Genomic DNA, 23,734 nt, shown 5'->3' with positions numbered 1-23,734 from the left:
TTGGGATCACTAGCCAATGATCTTTTATAATCTTCCTATACCCTGCCCACCTCAGTATAAACAATACTTTTATTAAATTCCCCACAAATTAACCAAATTGAGTGTGCCATCTTGCAATATTCACCAGGAAGTCTTCTTAGGTTCCACAAAACATTCAGACTCACAAAACCTTCACCAGCTTCATTCAGCACCATTCATTCAGAGATATATAAGATAGAAACCAAAGGCTGAGGCAATGCAATGTCACAAGTTCTGTTGCATTTGAATAGTTCTCGGAGCAGTCAACCAAACACTCTACACAGCTTCCCAGGCTCCTCAAATGACAGTTCAGGTGTGAAGGAATGAGACTTACATCTGACAGGTGTAAGAATCACACTGGCTTAGAAGCCCCATATCCCCAATAGCCAATCTTTTGTAATAACTTCACAGGTCTAGATTCCTGGGTCCCTGTAGAGACATGCCTGGATATTAATCATTTTTATTAATCATTTTACTTTAGGTGTAAACATTATAAAAAGTTCAGAATGACTACCTGCTACTGGGAGAGAGACAATGAGATTTGAGAGCTCTCTTTCATGTTGCTGAAGGCTGAGGGCAGAGCAGGAGAATTGAGGGCAAATTCTGAGGCAATCAGACCCCCGCCTCTGCTAAAGAGAAGGATTTGCATCTGTTTTTAAGTAATCTGAGACTGTGGTAAATAAAATCTAATGAAAATGATAGCAAATTCCAAACCCAGCTCAACTGCGGTCTTGATTGACTCAATCCTTCACACTAGTGGCCTGAAGAAGATATATGACCTATTCTGGGCATAAATACTACTTATTTTAGTCTATACCTTCATTTTACACATAATATCTGACATTCAATAAAAAACTAAAAGCAAGTGAAAAAGCAAGAACAGGTGACCTAACTTTAAGAGAGAAAATGGTTAAAAGAACCAGATGAAGAAACTACCCATGAGCAACGTAACATGCATGAGCAGCAGTGAAAAGAAAATTTAAAAAAAAATCTGAATACAAATGTTAGACATGAAAAACATGATAGGGAAATGAAGAATTCTTTCAATAGACGTATTAACAAACTATAATAGTGGGGAAATGAATAAGTGAACTTGAAGCCAGATCAATACAAAATGTCCAAGCCAAAGCACAAGAGAAAACAGTTAAGAAATATGACACAGAACTTTTCTGGTTATTACTGCTGTTAAAAAAAAAAATCACTGCAAACTTAATGGTTTAGGTTCATACTTCCACAATCAATTGACTTTCTGAAAAAAAAAATTGACAAAGTGATTCCACAAGGAGAAGAAAGTCTTTAGAAAATGGTGTTAGAACAAGATGTCAATTGCCAGTTGTTTGAACCTCAATCCCTGCCTCATACCACACACAAAAGTTAATTTCAGATGGACCGTAAGCCTAAAAGCAAAGACCAAAACTATAAAGTTTCAAGAATAGTTTCATGACCTTGAATTAGTCAAAATTTCTTAAACAAAATGCAGATGTACCAACTATCAAAGAAAAACTGATAAAGTGGGCTCACCAAAATTAAAAATATCTGCTTTTCAAAAGACATCAATAAAAAGTGGTTGAGCCACCAAGTGGCAAAAAATATTCATAAAACATGGATCTAACCAAGGAGCTATATCCAGAGTATATAAAGAATTCACACAAGTCATGATAAAAAGTTATGACAAAAAGAGAAACAACTGAATTTTCCAATATGGTCAAAAGACTCTAACAGATACTTCCCAGAGGAAGATATATTTATAATACGTCTATCTGACAAAGTACTAATGTCCAGAATAGAAGTATGTCCTACAAATCAGTAGTAAGACAACGGTCTGTTTAAAAATCAGGCAAACAATTTGAACATGTGCACATACATGTACACGCACATAGCCAAGAAACACAGAAAAAGTTCTCAACATTATTAGTTATAATAGAAATGTAAATTAATACCAAAATTACTTACCATCACACACTTACTAGAATGGCTAAAATAAAAAACACTGCATCAAGTAACAACAACCTCAAGTAACAATAACCATGCGGACCAACTTGGAACCCTAATATAGTGTCAGTGGGAAAATAAAATGATACAATCACCTTAGAAAAAGGCACAGCAGTTTCTTACAAAACTAAACATTCCTATTCCCTAGCAATTTAATTTCTAGATATTTACTCAAGAGAAATGAAAACATCTGTCCACCAAAAAAGCCTTGCACAGGTATACTCATAACAGCTCTATTTATAAAGGCCCCAAACTGAAAATATCCCAGATACCCATTAATAGGAAAATGGATAAACGAATACCATTGTATTACTTAACAATAAAAAGGAATGAATTGCTGGCACACAAGAGTTTGAAAAGAGTTTTTAAAACATGCTGAGCAAGGGGCACCTGAGTAGCTCAGTCGGTTCTGTGTCTGCCTTCGGTTCAGGTCGTGATTTCAGGGTCCTGATGTTGGTGTAGGCTCCCTGCTCCGTGGGGAGCCTACTTCTCCCTCTCCCTCCACCCCCTTCCCCTCGCCCTCCCTTACCTCTCCCTACTCTTGCTCTAATACATAAGCAAGTAAAATCTTTAAAATCAATCACTCAATCAATCATGGTAAGGAAAGGAAGCCTGACACAAAGGAGTACGTGCTGTAAGCCCTAGACTGAATATTTGTGTCCTTCCCATCCCTCACTCATATGTTGACACCTAATCCCCGGTATAATGGTATTTGGATGGAGCCTTTGGGAGGTGATTAGATCATAATGGTAGATTTCTCATGAATGGCATTATTGCCCTTATAAAATAGACCCCATCAAGCTCTCACTTTCTTTCTGCCACGTGAAGACACGGCAAGAAGGCAGCCATCTAGGAACCAGGGAGTGGGTTCTCACCAGACACCGAATCTGTGTCCTGATCTTGAACATCCCACTTTGCAGAATAGTGAGACATGTGTTTGTTGATTAAACCATTCAGTCTATGGTATTTTGGCTGCAACACTCTGAACTGACTAGGACAATATGTGATTCCATGAAGTTCTAAAACAAACAAAATTAATCTACGGTGATAAATTAGAACAGAAATCACTAGAATAGAGAGGAAATTGGTTGGGAGAGATATAAAAGAACTTTCTGGAATGATGGAAACTTTCTATACCTTGATAGGAGTCTGAGTTACTCAAGTAAATGTATTTTTCAAGACTAACCTACTTATACACTTAAAAATCTGTGCATTTCAATGTATGTACCTCAATTTAAAAAGAAAATAGTGCCCACTGCTGCCAAGGACTGGTTTATAGCTATCTGCTGGTCTGTAGGAGACAGACGAGTAACTAAACCAGGAGTAACTAAGCCAGCAACTAAGTTATCCTGACCAGTGACTGGATCTTTGAAAGCCATGGTACTATCATGATGTAGAAACTCCAAAAACCAGTTTAAGACAGTGTTCTGGATTAGAATCCCAGGGGCTGCTTAAAGGCTTGTGCAGAATGGAGCGAAGGGATCAGAGGAGGAGAAAGACAGGAAAACAAAACAAAAGACTTCAAAATGAGCCTGCAAACTAAGGTTTCAAATCACAGAGAGGCAGTCAACAAAATCAATACTCAGAGCATGAATTCATCTCAAGCGCAATTAATCCTTTACAGCAAGTGTAACACAGACATTAAAATAAGTATTCTAAGGATTCTCAGCAAGAGCTCTGAAGTAATCATATCTGTTAAAAATTAAACAACAAAATGCTTTAAAATGATATTTTAAAATGCTGATATAAAAGCAGAATGGAGGTGCCTGCGTGGCTCAGTCAATTAAATGGTTTACTTTAGCTCAGGTCATGATCTCAGGATCCTGGGGTTGAGTCCCAGAACAGTCTCCACACTCAGTGGGGAGTCTGCTTCACCCTCTCCTTCTGTCCCTCCCCCTGCTCATGCTCCCACTCACTTGCTCTTTCTCAAACAAATAAAATATTTTTTAAAAATAAAATGGATAAATGTGAAAAAAACTATTGTAAAAGTTGAAAAAGATTTTTGAGGTTATTGAAATTAACACACACACACACACACACACACACACACACAACTCAGTCAACTATGTAGTCTAAACTAGATACAAAGAATGAATTTGTGAATTTGAAGGTGAGTTTACTGAGAAAGTCACCCAGGATTCAGCATCCAGAGACACAGACTGTGATTTTTAAAAATATAAAAAGACAGAAGATAGAGGGTAGATCAAGGAAGCCCCTAAAAAAGGACGAGCAGAGATATAATAGCCAAAGAACTAATAAAATGGTTTTCCCAGGTTGAAAAAATATCCAAATCCTCAGATCAAAATTAAATTGCATGTACCAATCTAGATATTAAAAAATAAATTCACATCTAGACAAGAGTAATGGATCTGAAGACTATTAAAGATAAAGACAATCCTTAAATCCCTTAAAAGTCATCAGGTAGAGAGGACAGTTGGTCTGCTGCAGAGCAACAAAACTCCACCCAGATTCTTACTTTCCCACCATGGGTATCAAAAGACCATTGAAGAGCTGTCCCACTTGGACATGACATTTGGTGAAACTAGTCTTTGAAAGCGAGAGTAGAATGACATTCTTGTCAGACATGCAGAGCACAATACAACCTACCACGAATAGATCTTCACTAAAGCAACTTCTCAAAGATTGCTTCAGCAGGAAGAAATGCAAACCCAGGGAGGCGCCACAGGATACAACTAAACAGGGAGCACAAAAATTGATAAAATTTGTCAGTAAACTTTAACTATTGACCGCTATCTTAAAGTTACTTTTTGCGTTTTGAGAAAAACAAGGCAAAAGTTGTTGGGTTCGTTTTGCCTCTCCCTTTCAGCGTAGTTATGTCCCTCACTAAAAACACCCTTCAGTTCATGGGTTTTTGCTTGTATTCATTTTATTGACTTGTTTTGAGTAAGTGAAAAATTAACACGGTTCTCAAATTCTGTAGTATTTTCAGATTCTGAAGTACTCAAAACTGTTTACTCAAAGAAAGGTCCCTCCTCCATCTCATCTACCTTCTTATTCCTGCGTCTTTTCCACTCAGTTTTCTATCCACCTGCTGTAATTAACCACAATCTAATGGATATCTGGCTTATTCTTCCGGTGTATCTTTGTCTAAAAATGATCAGATACACATGTATATTCTTTCAGTGGAGTTACCTTAATCCATCAAATATGTTTTAATAGCTCTGAATCTCAGAGAGAGAAGTTTGAAATGCCAATCCTTTCCTTCTCAGAAGTCCCGTCGCGGGAAGGTTGATTTATTTTGCAGATTTGCCTGCCCTGACTTCAGAAACATTCAAATGCACTGACCAGTGGGAATTCAGGTATGACACCTGGGTTTCCTCCACTTGCAGAGGTAAGCTGTGACCTTATACCAGACAAAATGTCTTAAGAGGCTGCCTTCAGAAGGACTCATGATGAGCTCTGATTTAGATAATGGCTCTTACGGTGAGCTTTCCTAAGTAAATATGATTCAAAGCAACCTGATTTTTTTTTTATTGCTCTGAGAAGTCTCTAGGACGTAATATTCCTACTCTCTTATAGGTGGGCCCATCACTGCATATGAACAGGGAAAAAATCTCTTTAAATGGAGACTCTGTAATCCTCCATATAAGCTTCCTTCTCAGTCTTGTAAGAGCCACAAAGTTGAGAAACTCGCCTTCTACTTCTTCACCTAAGTTGAAAATGTTGAAAAAGACAGAGACAAGGGAAGCCCTCATCAGTTCTCCAGTGGAGACCTCCCTTCAGCATGGATTAGGAGCCATTAGTCCATACTCTAGAGCTATTTTTCTTCAACAAACCAGACACATCTCTGCAACATTACTATACTTTTATTCTCAGCCTCATCTTTCTTGAGGTGTTAACTATCTTCTAGATGGTCAAAAGTAAGAACAACTCTCATCATACTTTCTTTTTTGAGAGTGGAAATAGTAGCTAAGTCAATTGATCACAGAAATGAGAGGGAACATGCCATTATATTTTAACCAGTGTGTAAAGAAGGCTCTTATGTAACCAGCCAGCCCGGCTCTTCCCTCCAGAGAATTTTGTTTTTCAGCAAATTGCTGTTGGGATGAAGCTTTATAGCATTGGAGTCCTTGTAGCCATCTTCCTCTTGTGTGAGCGGCATGTCTTCGCTTTTCAGAGGTAACTCAATAGAATCTTAGGTGGTGGGGGTTTGCTTGTTTGCCCCACATGGAATCCAGTCAGTGCACTAACCTGGGAGCAAAATGTTAAAAGTTTGAAGGTCAGCTCTTTCAGAGATTTTCTATGTTGCCCTGATGAAAAGTACATTTCAGTGTAATAAGGATCTCACTAGATCTCACTAGATCTCTTTTTTTTTTTTTTTTGTTTTTCCTTTTCTGGCTCTAGTTTTATTACTGAGAGAAAGCTGGATGATACATATATTCAGGGGCTAGGGAGATTACAGAAATAGAAGCTTTTATAAAGGTGACTATTTACACTCTAACACATCACATGATTTACATTTTTTTTTTGTCTTCACACACAAAATATATTAACTGGATAATTTGTGTTAACTATGAATAACCTGACTATGGGTAACTATGAATATTTTCATCTTGTACATGGAATACAGGGAGGAGAAGGTAAAGGTATGAAATAGGTTTGGGTTGTGCGTGAGTATTTACGTGGAATATGAAAGGAAGAATAGTTGTGTTATAAAGAACACCTATGTGAATGTATCTAGTTCTTATTTAGCTTAGTTGAGTGATTCCCTGGAGGTTTTCCATCTCAACCACTTAGAAGAGTACAAATGAACTCCCATTCTAACACATAGACTATATGGCAAGTAGTTCACGCTGTGTGTCATATTGTGATTTATTACCTAGTGAACTTGAAAACGTTTAAAACTAATTTTGTTTCCTTTGAAATTATCTTATTTTTTCCCTTTGTTTTGCTTCTATGATTCTTCTCTAATCATCTCCAAGACAAATGCCTCTCCACATTTAGTGAGTAGTAAAGAGAGGAAGGACATATACCAGGGAAGGAAAATTCTTTCCAAAATACTTTCTTCTGGGGGACGGCGGGGGGGTCCTGGGCAGCTCAGTTGGTTAAGTGTCTGCCTTCAGCTCAGGTCATGATCTTGAGGTCCTGGGATGGAGCCCCGTGTGGAGCTCCCTGCTCAGCGGGGAGTCTGCTTCTCCCCTCCCCTGCTTGTGCTCTCTCTCACTATCTCTCTGTCTCTGTGTCTCTCTCAAATAAGTAACGAAAATCTATAGGAAAAACAAAATACTTTTCTGAGTCAGAAAGAGGCACAGGACAGCATTTAAGGAAACAGAGCTTGACTTGAGAGCCTGATGCTGTGTTTGTACATTATCACTGATTATTTTTTGTTCAATATGATTGTCAGGTGTCACACAACAAATTCCATCACCAAGTAACGATTGCTAATCAAAACAACATGTGAGTCAAATTGCTAGAATAACTGGTGACTGATGTCACTACGTGTTATCAATAAGCCAGATGACTATAATTTCTAAGGTCCTTGCCATTTCTAATATTTCATAACTTGGCAATTGGCTTTACTTAAAAGTAGGGGAGAGGGCAGGAGGAAAACTGATCTCAACATGTCCAGCTGGGTACTGTACGGCGGTATCATCCAGGAGAGGGGAAAAGGAGGGGACACATGGTTATCTAGCACCTGTGTCGCCTCACGCACTGGGCTCAGCACTTAGAAACATCATCTCATTAAATGCCTACAATCCTACACCCTGGGAATCTTTATGGCGATACCCAACAGAGAAGAAAACTGAGCCCTAGGAAGGATAAATCATTTGCCCCAAACCAAACAGTAAGTGTAGAGTTTGGATTCAAACCCGTGTTCACCTCACTCCCACCTGTTTCACTGCATAGCATTGGTTGTAGGATCTAGGAATTAGGAAGATAGCTCACTTGATGGAGGTCAGATTGAGTCACAGTGAGTTTGCAAAGAAGACAGGTGGTCCCGAGTGCAGCCTTGGGGAGAGGCCGGCTGGAAGTCCAGGGTCCAGATCTTCACCGTGCTGGGTCTTTGGTGGTGTGGTGCCAGCCCCTTGGCAGAGGCCGCAAGGCCCGGCCGGCCACCATCTGGAGCCTGGCATGAACTGGACTCCTAGATAAGACAGTCACTATCTTGGTAGTGTCACAAGCTCCACCAGACTTCACAAGACTGTCACAAGCTTCACCAGGTCACTTCAAAATGAGAAAGCACATGACAGTTTAGCGGATATTATGCCAATAAAGGATTTACACACAAACACACACAGACACAGACAAAGCAAAGAAATATGTGAGAATATTCCTTCATGCACAGCTTTTCTTACTATTTCTTGCTTCAGCATGTACTTTGGAGTCCGATCGATAACTCTGCTTGAAGAGAAGAATAAAAACATGCCTACATTTTAACCAGTCACGGGGTATTGAAAATACTGTCAATGTGTACTGGGAAAGGCCTAGCTGATAGCTGCAGCTTTGCGTGCGGACACGTACCTGACTCCACCACCCCCTCCACTAGAAAAAAAATCTGAACTCTTTCTGTGAGTAAAAAAATTTTTTTTTTTTAGCCAGCTGTTTCTGAGCTCTGCTTTTCCAGAAACAGCCTATTACTGAAGCTTAAAGAGAAATCCAATTTCATTCAGGCGAGAGACTTTGATGAATTATTTCTGGGGGCGAGCCCGTAACCCCTTCTAGAAAAGAGGCTGAAAAAAAATAAAAATGAAATGAAATGAAATGAAACGAAACGAAACGAAACAAAACAAAACAAAAAACAAAACAAAACAAAACAAAACAAAACAAAATAAAATAAAATAAAATAAAATAAAATAAAATAAAAAAAGAGGCTGTCGCTCTGGCTTTTCCCTAATGCTGTTCTCTGTTACCACTTTCTTGGCCTGACGCTTTTCCTAACAGCACTTGGTATTCAGGCAATGCCTTAGCAGCTGATTTGTAGGTGCATTTTGACAAGTCTCATCAGGCAAATGCCCCCGAACGAAAACAAGGACCCCCCCAAAAAAGGGGTTAAACGCGTGATCACCAGATGCCAGGGAGAAAGGCAGCAAACAAACACACGGAACCCAAAACAGGTCTCTTGCAAGTTGTCACTTGCTGTTAAAGACCATACAGTGTCAAGGGCAAAAATGAAATCCTGGCAGGAACCTCGCAACCAGAGAGAGGCATGCACTGTGTTGTGCTCTGATGACCCGTCAGGGGGGCTGTTTATTGGAAACAGGGCAGTAGGGGAAGCACAAGGGAGAAAAGGAAGGGAGGTGGGAGGGTGGAGCAGGCCTGCGGAGCGAGGCCTTCTGAACTATGACTAGGCCGCAGGCCTTGGCCCCTCTGTGGGCTTCACGGGTACCCGCCACCTGGAGCCCAGTTTATTCCCTTGCACTGAGGTCGCCCTCATATAACATTTTCATCTTAAACAACAGGGCACCAGGGGCCTTAAGACGCTGTAACACGTAAAACAAAATTGCAGCCTTGAGCTCAGTTCCATCGCTCAGAGGCGTCGCACCCGCTTTTCAAACTCAAAAATAACCTTCCAGAACCAATGGCGAGTGTGAACCTTCCCCTGGAAACTGTCGCTCAGGGCTGGAGCCTGATGAACACAATCCTGTTCTTGGAGGGAACCGTGTCGAGGCTCAAAATCTCCGGATCTGGCCCCACAGCTGCGGCTTATTAGTTGTGCAGCCTTGGATACTTTTTTTTTTTTTTAAGATTTTATTTATTTATTCCTGAGAGACACACACACACACAGAGAGAGAGGGAGAGAGAGAGAGGCAGAGACACAGGCAGAGGGAGAAGCAGGCTCCATGCAGGGAGCCCTATGCGGGACTCGATCCCAGGACCCCGGCGTAACAACCTGGGCCGGAGGCAGATGCTCCACCGCTGAGTCCCCCAGGCGTCCCTCGGGGTTTAGCTTCTTAGGAACTGTTCAGATTCCACTGCTGAGGAACTCTCCAGACCAGGGCTAGATGCATCTCTTGTGACTCCATGTCCCACCCTGAGGAATCTTGCATTCACTCCCACGTGTTCGTCCCCTGCAGGCGGAGCTATCTGACAGCATCTGAGTTACAACTACCCACCTGAAGTATTTCTTCTTTGGGTTTTAATTACTGTCCAGCCAACTGGAGGCCAGCCACATGCATGCTTGGCCTTCTTGGGAACAAGCCAGGCACCAGTTCTTGTGACTCTAAATTTGAGGAAGTATGTTCAGACTCTCCCATTACCCCTTGGAAGTCCTCCCTGCGAGGTGGGGATGAGGGAAGTAACACCCCCAAACTTCATCCCCTTTGGGAGAAGGGACACTGATAGAACTGCAACAACTTGCTCCAAAGAAGTGTTGTCACAAATCTTCTCCCTTTCTCCACTCTGACCACTTTTCATAGAATCTTTCTCATGAAGTAAGAGGACGTGGTCAGGAAACTGATCCTCAGAAACTGGGAGTTCTGCATACGGTGACCTCCCTGACCCTCATCCCATTTCCCCATTCTATTGTGTTGGCACTTGGGCCAAGCAGGTGGAGACAGGGAGTCCTGCTCGCTGCAGTTGGAACTTGCACACATTAATATTTTCTGGAACATGTTTACCCTCATCATTTTAGTCCTCGTATTTCCCAATTTATGTTTCCTGCATTTCTTTAAATTTTTTCTCCTTAAGAAAGAGGGATATAGCCATTGGGATAATACTTTTTTTTTTTAACCTGTGCTTTTTCTTTTTTTCTCCTTTCTGTTCATTAACTTTGGTCAAGTACTTTAGAGGAAGGTCCTTACCTTCTAATCAACACGACACTTCCTTTACATAGGACTGAAATTTAGCCTGTTTAGCAATGGAGACCTCACTGCTTTGTAAAAGGCGTCCCATTTCATTGTTAGCTTAAGTTGTTAGGAAATTCACTCTCAAACTAGGATTCACTCATAGCAGTCCCGACTTCATATCAAAATAGAGCTTTGAGTTCTTCGCTCTTTGGCTTGAAATATAGACAAGGGCCACAATCCTGACCCCAGCTTTTAAGACCCTTGGTGGTCAGGTCCCATCCTGCCCATTCATCTTGGTTTTATTTCCTGGTACCTCCCAACAGAAGCCCCATATTCCTGCCCAGCCAGATCCCTTGCTATTCCTTGAGCTCTGGTTTTGCTTTCCCACTTATGCATCGGCACTTAGGCCATTTCATCTCCAACTCGCTTGCCAAACGTCTACCGATCTCAGTCTAATGGCATCACTTCCCCTTCACTTTCCAGATCCTGCCCATCTCAGAAGTCCAGCTCAGAGTGTCCCCATTCTCTGATGACCTCAGCCCAAGTAACTTCTGACTTTGCATTCTTGTAACAGAGAATACAAACTTACAGAGCACTTTGCATGTTTTATCCCACATGATAGACCTTTGTATCCATTGTGGGTTAGTTTCGCCAGGCAGCAGCATCTAAGATAGACATTTGTGTGTAAGAAGTTGACTAGAAAGTGGTATTGGAACCAATATTTGTGCAGGAATTAAAGAAAGAGACCTGAGCAGAGGAGGAACTGGATAATGATGCAGTCACACGAAGCCCTGGGATCCCTAAAGCAGAGTCATTCTTGCAGAGTTATCCCAAACTGGGGCAAGGGCATATGCCTCTATAACCCATATCTATTAGACATTGGATGTGGACTGTACCTGGGAGGGGGCATGACCTTGCCAGCATAGCCTTCTTCAGTCAAGAAAAAGTCCTGGAAAGGGACTCAAGGAACAGCTGCCAACACTGGCAGACGCTGGGAAAATGATCTATTCCTGGATGGGTACCTCGGCAGCACAACGTGGCATCTCCTATGGTCCAGCCCTTGTGCCACTCAGATCAATCCACTTCAAATATAAGCTTGGGGAGCAGCTCCTCTGGGATTTCGGATTTTGCCCAGTTTTGCTGGAGGAAACATACGAGAGGAACATTAGTGGGATTCGCTGTACAGTCCACCACAGCCGACCTAGTCTTGAGACGATAACCAATACCCATCTTTTTTCCTTTTTTACAATCCATTCCGTTTTCCTTTCACCAGCAACTACTGTGGTCTAGGTGACTTACCTGGTGAGATGATCCAGCCTCTCACCTTTAAGGGTCTGAGCCTCCCATGACCATGCCCTTCTGGGCCATGACTATTGGACTAGTCTATACACGTCAACACGGGTTAAGGGAGTATTACAGAATGCCTAAGCTTATCACCTGTGGACCAAATACAGTCTTCCCGCCAGCTTAACTGTGCGAATGCAGCCCTTTAAAGCCTCCTGGTTATCCAGGTCATTTACCTCATCTGACATAACTTCTCTCTTGTGGGACAAGGAGAATGAAATGACTGGGTAGCAGCAACAACTCCCAGTTTAACAAAACTCTTGCCATGGCCCTTGTGGGAGCTTTTCTCTTCTGGGGACCAGAACTTTTAAATTTACAGAGCCACATTTGTAGATAGCAAGTAAAAATTGCCCTGATTCACCTGGCATGGTGGTAAATAAAGCCACTTCCACTTGGTTCCTGGAACCATGGATTCTAACTCGTGGAGACACCGCATCATATCATGATTATTGATTTAAAACTACATCCTGGAAGATGTTGCCCCTTTCCAAGCCAGCACCTCAGCTAATCCATTCTAATTGCTATATGAGGCTAGTAGCTTCTGGGTGGTGTGTGGGTATGTGCCCAGTGGATCCCACGGTAATGTGCCCATTCTGCGCCTCCCTTGTTGTAAAGTGGATCCCTTTTTTTTTTTTTTTAAAGATTTTATTTATTTACTCATGAGAGACACACAGAGAGGCGGGGGGCAGAGACAGAGGCAGAGGGAGAAGCAGGCTCCATGCGGGGAGCTGATGTGGGACTCGATCCCATGTCTCCAGGATCAGGCCCCGGGCCAAAGGCAGCACTAAACCGCTGAGCCACCTAGGCTGCCTGTAAAATGGATCCCTTAATCAGTTACAGTGTTGGGTGGGATCCCTTGCAGAGCAAACACTATGTAAGTCCTTGTATGGTAACACTGGTTGAGGCCCTGCAGGTGGAAGAGGCAAATACAGACCCAGAGTGGATGGGGACCAAAGTAGACCATTCCTCACCAAGTGGTTGTTTGGTCTCTTTGAGGAATGGTGCTGATTAAAGGGCTTGGTTTTGGTTTCTGTTGCTGGCAAGTTGGATGTTTGGCAACAACGGTTGCTCTTTCAATCTTGATGAGTAGCAACTCATCCTGTTGGGCCATGTGTAACTTTACCCCTGCCGTCATGTCTGTTCCATTCATGTGTCCTTTGTGCCGACACTGGTATGACTGTGACAGAGGCTGGCTGAAATCCACTGCCCAATTTTTAAAATTTTATTTACTTATTCATGACAGACACAGAGAGAGAGGGAGACAGAGACATAGGCAGAGGGAGAAGCAGGCCCCATGCAGGGGGCCTAATGTGGGACTCGATCCTGGGACTCCAGGATCACGCCCTGGGCCGAAGGCAGATGCTCAACTGCTGAGCCACCAAGGCGTCCCTCCACTGCCCAATTATTTTGTTGACATAGTTATTTAGTGCCTATTGTTTGGTGGGTGCTCTCTGTTATGTGCTACAATGTGATACTAAGGTCCCCCCACTTCCCTAGTCCCCCAAAAAGTAGACACCAAGATGAAATTAGACATACAAGAGATGTAGGGAGGAAAATGCTTGAGAGGAAGAAATAAGGAGGGGACAAGAAGAGGCTCTCAGCAGAGACATCAAACTGCGATGCAGGTTTAACCCCTGTGCAGGAGAAAGGGAAGGAGGGCAGGTAGACCACGGAAGGTTTATAGTGCAATTCTAAAAAAGGTTTTGCAAAGTTGATAAGACGGTTCTTAAGCTAATGTCATCCATCAGAAGAGCCCCTCATCTTTCAGTAATGAGCCTGCCTTGGCATCCCCACCATTTTCAGTTATTAGCTGGAAGCAGCCAGTAAAAACTACGGCCTTAGCATTAACATAGGGACAGAATTCAAGCAGAGCAGCTGGTGCCTTCCACCAATTACACATCTTACAGTTGGAGATCTTAGAGGTGTGTTCTCATGGCTACTCGATCTTCCATTAGTTGGTCATAATGGACTACCACATGTGGCACGTGTCAGTATGAGTGGAGAGAGGCATGGGTGTAACGGTAGTGGATGATGACATGTGGGTATGGGCCATCTGGTCATGCACCTCACCTGTGTCCCTAAATACTACTTGTGCCTGGTCCCAGATGAATCACTTTGGTCTCATGATGGATTTCTGATTGGCCTGTTCAACCTCATGACATGACAAGGGTATCATAGCATTTCCTATTGCTACTGTAACAGGTTAGCAAAAATGAGGGTCTTAAAATGGCATAAACTTATTATCTTACATTTCTGCAGTTTAGAAATTAAAAATGGGCCTCACTGGGCTGAAATCAAAGTGTCAGCCACCACTGTGTTCTTCTCTAGAGGCTTTGAGGGGAAAATCCACTTCCTTGCTTTTTTTCCCCGTTTCTAGAGGCCACCTTCATTCCTTGGCTTACAACCCTCCCTTTACCTTCAAAGCCAGAAAAGGCGAGTTGAGTCCTTTTTGTACTGAATTGCTCTGAACAATCCTTTTAGACCAAATCTCCCTATGCCTTCCTCTCTGTCTCCCATCTCTACTTTTGAGGATCTTTGCAAAATCTTTGGGGCTTACCCAGATAATCCAACATAATCATCCCATCTCAAAAGACCTAACTGTATTTGCAAAGCTGCTTTTCTCCTGTAAGGCAACAGGTTCACAGGTTCTAGGGTTCACACGAACATTCTGGGGGCCCTCACTGCCTACTATAGTATGATAGAACCCGGTCATGATGGGTGAGACTGGCTCCATGACCACTTGTTACCCATGGTCGGATATTCCATCTCTACCAGGGCCCAATAGCATGTTAGGAACTGTTTTTTGGATGATACATAATTCTCCTTTGCAGACATCATGGTCTTGCTGTAGGTCTCTACATTATGACTCTCCTGTTGGGACACACCAAAATCTCTACCTGGCATCTTTTCCCACCACAGATGCCTCTATTCTTTTATGGCCTGCCAGGCCATATGGCCCAAGAGACGGGGCTTCTTGTACCACATCCTGAACCTTTCGGCTCTGGGCCTCTCCATCATAAAGATGACAGTCTTTCATGTCACCAATTAATGGGTTGAAGCAATATATCTGAATGAGGTATATCCAGAACCCAGGATACTTACCAGGAATTATGTGCCTTTCTTCATCAGGAGAGATATAAAATCTTTTATTTTAATAAAATCCTTTATTTTGGAGGGAATTTCCCAGCCTATCCCAGATCACTAGACCTTTAAAATATCCCTAGCTTGACAGTCCCCTGAATCTTTACAGTATTACCCCCCAACACGCATACACACCCTTGGGAGCACATCTGTCTTACCAAGACCTCCAACACGCCTGGCACGTCTTGTTCATCTGATCTAAGATTCACATGATGTCCTTTACATAGTAGCCTGAGATATCCAGACAGGCTAGTTAGTGGAAAAATTAATTCAAGTCAAGGAAGACCCTAACTATATACGGTGTCTGTCCCAAGTAGATGTGAATTGTTTGTGATGCTTTTTCTCATGGAGATAGCTCGCTCAATAGCTGAACACCATATATCTATTAAGACTCTGCCCAGCGAAGAGATCACACTGAGCACTGTGGCTACAATTTGCTCCTATTTGGTAGTGTCTGATTGCCTACACACAACCACTAAGACCCATCTGGTTTTTGTGAAAGCCAGACTAATGAATTTAAAGTGGATTTGTGGCAACCACCATTCTTGCATTGTTAGGTCTTTAAGGGTGATGCTAATATCTGCCATTTCTCCCAGAATGCTTCTTTGTGTTTGCTTTTTCTTCCTTCTCCTGCTGAGCATGAGGGGGCACAGTTTCCCCTTTGGCTTTTCCCACTACGATAGCTCTTACTTTACAGGTAAGGACCTGATGTGGGGGGTTCTATCAATTACCGAGTATTCCATCTCGGTGTTACATTTGGGGACAGGGAAATGATCATGGGTGATCCACGGACCCAGGGCAGTGCCTCCACCAAGAGCTGGACCTAGATTTAGGGTTCCAGACTGCTAAGCATCAATGTCAACTTGGACCCTGCAAGATGACCTCAAAATGAGCAGTTTCCTTTCTCCAGTGTGTAGAGTTCCTGAGTACAGTTTCATAGGTTTCTTTAGGAAGGGACAGAGGAAGTCATGGTCATATGCCCTTTCTGTACTGTTGCAGGGTCTTTCTTTGTGGGGACTTGCCTCCTCACTTCAGGCAAGAGATTCTGGGTCTAGGGACTGGTCAACATCTGGAAACAGGGCAATGGATTATGACTCTGGATTGGCATAGCTGTCCTTAACTTCTCTCATATTCATCCTTGATTTATTTTGATTGTAAAGATTGAGCAATACTTTTGTTGGCTGCCATTTATCTTGCCCTGGGAACTCTATGTTCTCTTAACTAACTCTATAGCTTTCTGTGGGTCGAGTTCTTCTGGCTGCCACTCTGACCTTGTTGTTAATGAAAACAACTGAGCCCAACTTGTCAAAGATGCTTAAACACTGCCACCTGGCTTCTATCGTATAATGATTTCGTCATGGCCATCGCTATTGGAGAGCTCAGTTCTGTAACATCATCTCTTACTGTTAGCCCTCAGAATCTACTCCCACCTCTCCTCCTGGCCTCCTAACTGGTAGGTACGGTTAATTCATGACATAATCTGGCTGCACAAGTGCTGAGTATGCTAAAAAAAAAAAGGAAAAGGACTATATCCCTAAAGCCGTGCATTTGCCCAACATACAGAATTTGACATTCCAATTAGATCCTTGGGAGGTGGTGCTAAATGCTGCTAGGATGGTGTTTGGAAGCTGGTAGAAAACAGTGGCCTACATTTAATGAACTAGAAATGTCAGAGCTATTATGGCAGATGGTGAAAGAAAGGATAAAAAAGTCCTAGAACAGGACATGCTAGAATGAAAAGAGACTGACAAAAGACTAGAAAACCCACTGTACTCCCCTGATGGGCTCAGAGGACATTTGAAAACAACAAGGAATGTACTAGCAAAAGGGTCACTAGTGGTATAAGAAGCTTGGCAGTGGCTTTTTCATAGTTAGTATAACTTTCTAATAGCTTTCCCCCCTGATTAAGTAAGAGTTCTTTTTGGTTAATAAATAATAAAGGCATAAAATTGGGAAGAAAAACCTTTATTTGGATTTCATCACCCTGAGAAAACATCATTAACATTTTGGGGATCATTTTTTCATACATTTCTCTATACATTTATATACACCCTTGTTTAATTTTATACTCATTGAATACCGGGTCTCCTACCAGAACTATAGAGACCTTCCCTTTAAAAAACAATCTTATCTCCTCCTCCCATGTCCCTCACCTACCCAGTCTTTTAATTGTCATTCCCCATCATCCAGATAGATGTTAGCTATGTACTGCTTATTCATTCACCACTTTCTCCTCCTGATTTTAACACACGTAGTTTTCCTTTTTCTCATTTTTTTCTTCACAAAAATGGGATAATATTTTATTGGTTTCTCCATTTCTTGCTTCTCTCTTTCAGAATGTCATATAAATCTCCCGCAAGTTAACTGTTCTAAATCTAATTCATTCTTTATAATGGCTACAAAACATCCCAGAATGTGCAGACACTACCAGCATTCAACAATTCTGTTACTGAGAAGCATTCATGTGGTTTCCAGTAATTGTTACTACAAATGATCCTGCAGTACCTGCCTTTGAACATATTTCCTTAAGCACTGGCTGAATAGTGTTCACTAAAACTGTACCAGGGATTGACATAAAATTTCCTATTCTATTTTTCCTGTGAGCCAATCCTTCCCTCTTATGAAAATCAAGGCTCCACGGGCTTATTTCCAGAATTTAAAATCTTTTAATCAGGCTTTCTAAAATAAAACCACCCTCCACCCTGCTGTCAAAGTTATTCTTATAAATCACAAGGGATGTCCTTTTCTGAACTCCTAATTGCCTCTAAGACAAAGACCAGATTTCTCAATGTGCACTCAAAACCTTCTCTAGAGGAGGACGAAAATAAGTTTCAAATTCATTTTTGTTTAGCTATGATCCTATCCTACACTTGGCAACAATGAACAGCTTGCTATATCCCCAACAGCGCCTTTTTGTCTCCTGCCACGGGGCCTTTATATACTCTAACTTACTCAATCATCTCTTCCATAAAGCCTTTGTTAATAATGACAAGCGTAAGTTGCCATAATCTCTTTTGTATTTCCAGAGCTCTTGTTACATGTTTTTTTTTAAATACAATTTTTATTTGGAGTATTTTTAGATGTACAGAAAAGTTGCAAAGATATTACAGAGTTCCTGAATACTCTTCACTCAGTTTCCCCTTCCATTAGCACCTTCCATTACCATGTTATATTTGTCAAAACTGAAAATCCAACATTATCAACATTATTATTATTATTATTATTATTATTATTACCTAAACTCTAGGCTTTATTTGGTTTTCATCAGTTTTTCCACTTATGTCCTTTCTCTGCCTCAGGATCTAATCTAGGATACAATGCTGTATCTAGTCATCACATTGCTGACATTTAATTTATTGAATGCATTGTAATATAGATAGATAGATAGATAGATAGATAGATAGATAGATAGATAGATAGTTTTTGTTTTAGAGAGAGAGAATGAGTGGGAGAGGGAGAAAGAGAATCTCAAGCAGGCTCCATGCCCAGTGTGGAACCCAATACAGGGGATCGATCCTACAACCCTGAGAGCCAAAAATCTTGGCTCTCAAAAATCAAGTCAGACACAACCAACTGAGCCAGCCAGGCACCTCAAAGTCTAAGATTAGTTTTACTTTTTTTAAGATTTTATTTATTTACTCATGAGAGACAGAGAGAGAGAGGCAGAGACACAGGCAGAGCAAGAAGCAGGCTCCACTGCAGGAAGCCTGATTCAGAACTTGATCCCAGGACCCTGGGATCATGACCTGAGCCTAAGGCAGACACTCAACCCCTGAGCCACCCAGGCGTCCCCTAAGATCAGTTTTAAATAAAGAACAAAACATTTTCTTTGTGATTAAAAAATATATTTATTTAGCCCACATTTCAAAGACAATATTTGTCTAAAAATAAAAGAAAAACTTCTTTAAGTTAAAAAATGAGCTCCCTCTGGTAAATGCCACCAATATAGCTTAATTTTAATGTAAATAAAATTGTTCCTTAGAGGTAGAGTAGAAATTTGAGAATGCCATGGCTGTTAACAGATACCACATATATCTGCAATTCCTCACCTCACTGCTTCCATTCTCTATTTATCCAAATCTCCCTCATCTGCACAAATGGATGGAGAACTGCAATATGAGAAATGTTATTAAGAAAATCTTTTCTTTCTGATTAGGTGGTATGTAAAAATAAAGTCAATCCATGTTGATTCACACTAATCTATTGCCTTGGCTTTGCAAGAATTGCTAAGCAATTATTATTTATTCCCTAGCGAGCATTACAAGGTGGGAAGAAATATGACAAAGCAAAGGTGAGAAAACAAATTAAACCAGGTGTCAACTTAAAAAAGAATCTGTTGATGTAATTCATCACTCTAAGAGGTGAAACTAGAAAACTTCGTGCTCATCTCATAAAAACATGATAAAATCCACACCCATTCTTTATAAAAACTCAAAGCAGAGAGTAGAAGGAAACTTCTTCACCCTGATGAAAGGTACCTACAAAACCCTGCTACCAGCATCCTAATGGTAAAACATTATAAAGCTTTTCTTAAAAATTATGCATCATGCATATTATTTCCACTGCCATTCAACACTGTACTATAGATCCTAATCAGTGCAGTAAGGCAAGAAAAAAATCTATAAGCATTGAAATGAAAGAATCAAAATTTAATATGTGCAATTATAATGATTTCTTGCAAAGAAAAAAGCAACATTTCTACTTTAAAATGATCAAAACTACCAAGGGACCTGGATAGAAAAATCAATATATAAAAATTAATTTCATTCCTATACCTCAAAAGAAAGAACTAAGAGATGGAATATTTTACAAATCACCATTTATAAAAGAAAAAGGAAATTTCCTAGGATAAGTATAATTAAAAGTATGTAATATTTTTATGGATAAGATTATAAAACTTTTTTTGAACGTTATTTTAAAAAGGCCTAAACCAGTAGACAACTCTATCATATTAACGATAAGGAGACTCAGGAGAATACCAATTCTCCCAAATTATTGCTTTATAATAATACTAATCAAAATCTAAACCTTTTTCATGGAACATGACAAGCTGATTTTTAAAATTTATTTGGTAAAAATATACAAAATGAATAAAAATAAATAAATAAAAATAAAATTTATTTGGAAAAGCAAAATGTCAATACAAGAAAATCTCTAAAAAGAACTAGACAAGGGAGAGGGGAAGCACGAGCTTGTCCTGTAGGCTGTTAGGATTTAATAGGAATCTACAATCCCACAAATGAATGGTATCAGCCTAAGGATAGACAAGTAAATCCAAGGAACATAAAAGAGATCCAAGAAATAGACCACACCACATGAGTAAGGGTAATCCTTGATTGGCCTGTATAACTAATGCATCCTGAAATAGCTTTATTTGCCACAACAAAAGTTTCTCATTCTTCTCACCAATTGATGAAGCTATCCATCTCTCCCTGGTCCTCTCCTCCACCTTGGAGATCTGAACTACTTCCCTACTGTAACTCCCTTGATTCTCTGCTTCTAGCCCCAGGGTGAGAATACATAGCACGTAAAGACTCCCACCTGCTCTTAACTGTGGCACATCACTCCCCCCTCCCCATATTCCTGTTGCTGAGAACGCAGGCACAGGGTCTCAACACAACCACACAGAAGAATGGGGAATGCAGTGTTTTGGTGTATCCCCAGAAACGAAAAATGACATGATGAACAAGCAGTCTCTGGCAAAGAGTATGAAAACATATATGACAGAAATGGCATAGCTGATCCTGGGGAAAGTATTAGTGATTAACAAATGATGCTAAGTAGAAAAAAGCAACTCAAGGACTTCTTTCCAACGCACCCAAATAATTTTCAAATAGATTTAAAAATATCAATAAGACAGACAAAAGACAAAACTAAAAGACAACCTATTGAATGGGAGAAGATATTTGCAAATGACATCTCTGATAGAGGGTTACTATCAAAACTATATAAAGAACTTGTACAACTCAACACCAAAACAATAGAAACCCAAAGAAACCCCCAAATAGTCCAATTAAAAATGGGCAAAAGACATGAACAGACATTTCTCCAAAGAAAACATACAGATGGCTGACATATGAAAAGATGCTCAACCTCACTCATCATCAGGGGAATGCAAATCAAAACCACAATGAGCTATCACCTCACACCTGTCAGAGTGATAACAAGTTGGTGAGGATATGGTAAAAAAAAAAAAAAAAAAAAAAAGGAAGCCTCATGTACTGTTGGTGGGAACGCAAACTTGTGCAGCCACTATGAAAAACAGCATAGAGGTTCCTCAAAAAATTAAAAATAAAATTACCATATGATCCAGTAGTTCCACTATGTATTTATCCAAAGAATATGAAAATAGTAATTAGGAAAGATAATATACACCATTATGTTTATTGCAGCCTTATTTACAATAGCCACATTATGGAAGCAGCCCAAATGTCCTTTTTTTTTTTTCAAATGTCCTTTGATAGATAAATGGATAAAGAAGCTGTGATATGTATATATAAATATAAATATATATATTATATATTAGTCAGCCATGAAAAAGAATGCAGTCTTGCCATTTGCAACAACATGGATGGATCTAAAAAGTATAATGCTAAGTGAAATAAGTCAATCAGAAAAATAAATACTACATATGAATGAAATCATATGAAAAACAAATACCATATGATTTCATTCATATGTAGTATTTTTTTTAATATTTTATTTATTTATTCATGAGAGACACACACAGAGAGAGAGAGGCAGAGACACAGGCAGAGGGAGAAGCAGGCTCCATGCAGGGAGCCTGACATGGGACTTGATCCCGGGTCTCCAGGATCACACCCTGGGCCAAAGGCAGGCGCCAAACTGCTGAGCCACCCAGGGATCCCCTCATATGTAGAATTTAAGAAACAAACAAGTGAACAAAAGAAAAAAAGAGAGAAAAACCAAGAAACAGACTCAACTATAGAAAATAAACTGATGGTTATCACAACAGAGGTGGGGGGGAGAATGGGTGAAAGAGGTGAAGTGACTTAAGAATATATTTATCGTGATGAACACGGAGTAATGTATAGAATTGTTGAATCACTACATTATACACTTGAAACTAATACGACACTGTACATTATACTGGAATTCAAATTAAAAAAAAAGAAAGGCAAAAGTAATATAAGAGAATATCTTAAAGATCTAGGGATTGGGAAAAAGTTCTTAACACATAGGAAACCACAACTATAGATGGGAATGATAGATAAAAATATATCATAAAGAAAGAAAAAAGACAAACTGGTACAAGATATTTTCAATATATCTAACTGACAAAGGGTTAGTACCTAGATGATAAAAAAGAAATACTAGTCAATTTTCACAAAAGATAATTGGATGGAAATAACTCTACTTCACTAGTAAATCAGAAAATTAGAAATAAAATTGTAAGAAGGTTCCATTTCACAACCATTTGATTGGAAAAATTAAAAAGTCAGACAGCATCAAATATTAGCAAGAAGAAGCAATAGGAAATCGTTTCCACTGCTGGTGAAAATATGAAACTGGTACAAAAAGTTTGAGAAATAAAGCGGTACTATTCTATGAAATTAAAGTGTGTGTACCCCCCACCCCAAGATATAGCAATTCCACTTGTAGACGAATGCCAGCACGTGTGAACTATGGCTACATCCTTCAACACAGATGATAAACCTGAAAATACAATGTTGAGGGAGAAAAACAAGATACGGAACGATACATAGAGTGCACCGTTGTTACACGTTGTTACAGAGTTAAATGGAGCCAATCAGTCTAAGTGTAGCTTAAGAATCTACACATCCAAGGATCCACACGTGTGTTTAAGAATCCACACTGTAGAGGGACAGTAAAGGCATGAGCAAGGTGGAGATTTAGGGTCGTGGACACCTTTGGGGATGTGGCGGGGAGGCAGAGCTGAACCCAGGCCTCAGGAGCTTCAAGGACACCCTATAATGCTGGATTTCTTAAGTGGCCTAATGGGTTCCCAAGCACTCATTTAATTAATAAGCAAGCATTGACATAAACATTCCCTTATGCATCCAATATTGAATTTTTAAAATTAAAACATACCCAGGTGCACACCTGCACACACAGAAAAAAGAAGTAAGGGCTCCCATTCAAGAGAGTTATTGATCTGGCCGTTGTTCAGGAGCAGAAAGAATGAGAAAGTCTATGTTCTCTTTTTAACACTTAATCCACGGCAAGATCCTCTGTTAACAATTAAAAAGCTTGTTTCCTTTTCACTGGTCTAAGGTGTCCCATTTTCACTTTTTTACTTAACATCAAAATTCTGTTTTATTTTTTTCCCCAGTGGCCAGGTTTTATCTGCTTTTCCTAGAACCTCCAAGCAAGTGCAGATTCTGCGGAATCTTACTACAGCATATGAGGTAATTCCTTCTTCATTTATCTTTACACTTGACCCTTGAATAGCACTGGTTTGAACTGCATGGATCCACATACACACAGATTTTTAAAATTTTTTTTGAGAA

The 23,734-nt window shown here is 40.4% G+C and overlaps 1 protein-coding gene and 1 long non-coding RNA gene across 2 annotated transcripts in view; one reads left to right on the top strand and one right to left on the bottom strand.

Moving 5' to 3' along the window:
- Positions 1 to 5,819: 5,819 nt before the first annotated feature.
- On the bottom strand, positions 5,820 to 8,461 carry LOC140608163 (uncharacterized). Its single transcript, XR_012010188.1, has 3 exons — positions 8,328 to 8,461; positions 7,918 to 8,196; positions 5,820 to 6,222 (listed from the first exon to the last, which is right to left on the bottom strand). It is a non-coding gene; the product is annotated as an uncharacterized lncRNA (long non-coding RNA).
- The window catches only part of CPB2 (carboxypeptidase B2), a 52,034-nt gene continuing 34,291 nt past the window's right edge, over positions 5,992 to 23,734 (top strand). Inside the window, exons 1-2 of the mRNA XM_072783064.1 lie at positions 5,992 to 6,150; positions 23,557 to 23,632. Coding sequence (XP_072639165.1) covers positions 6,077 to 6,150; positions 23,557 to 23,632 — 150 coding nt within the window. The 5' untranslated portion in view covers positions 5,992 to 6,076. The remainder of the gene's footprint in view (positions 6,151 to 23,556; positions 23,633 to 23,734) is intronic.

This window comes from Canis lupus, chromosome 17, assembly GCF_048164855.1.
Source record: "Canis lupus baileyi chromosome 17, mCanLup2.hap1, whole genome shotgun sequence".
Classification (NCBI taxonomy): domain Eukaryota; kingdom Metazoa; phylum Chordata; class Mammalia; order Carnivora; family Canidae; genus Canis; species Canis lupus.
Note: the sequence above shows the minus strand (reverse complement) of the source record. Positions and strands in the feature narration are given on the sequence as shown.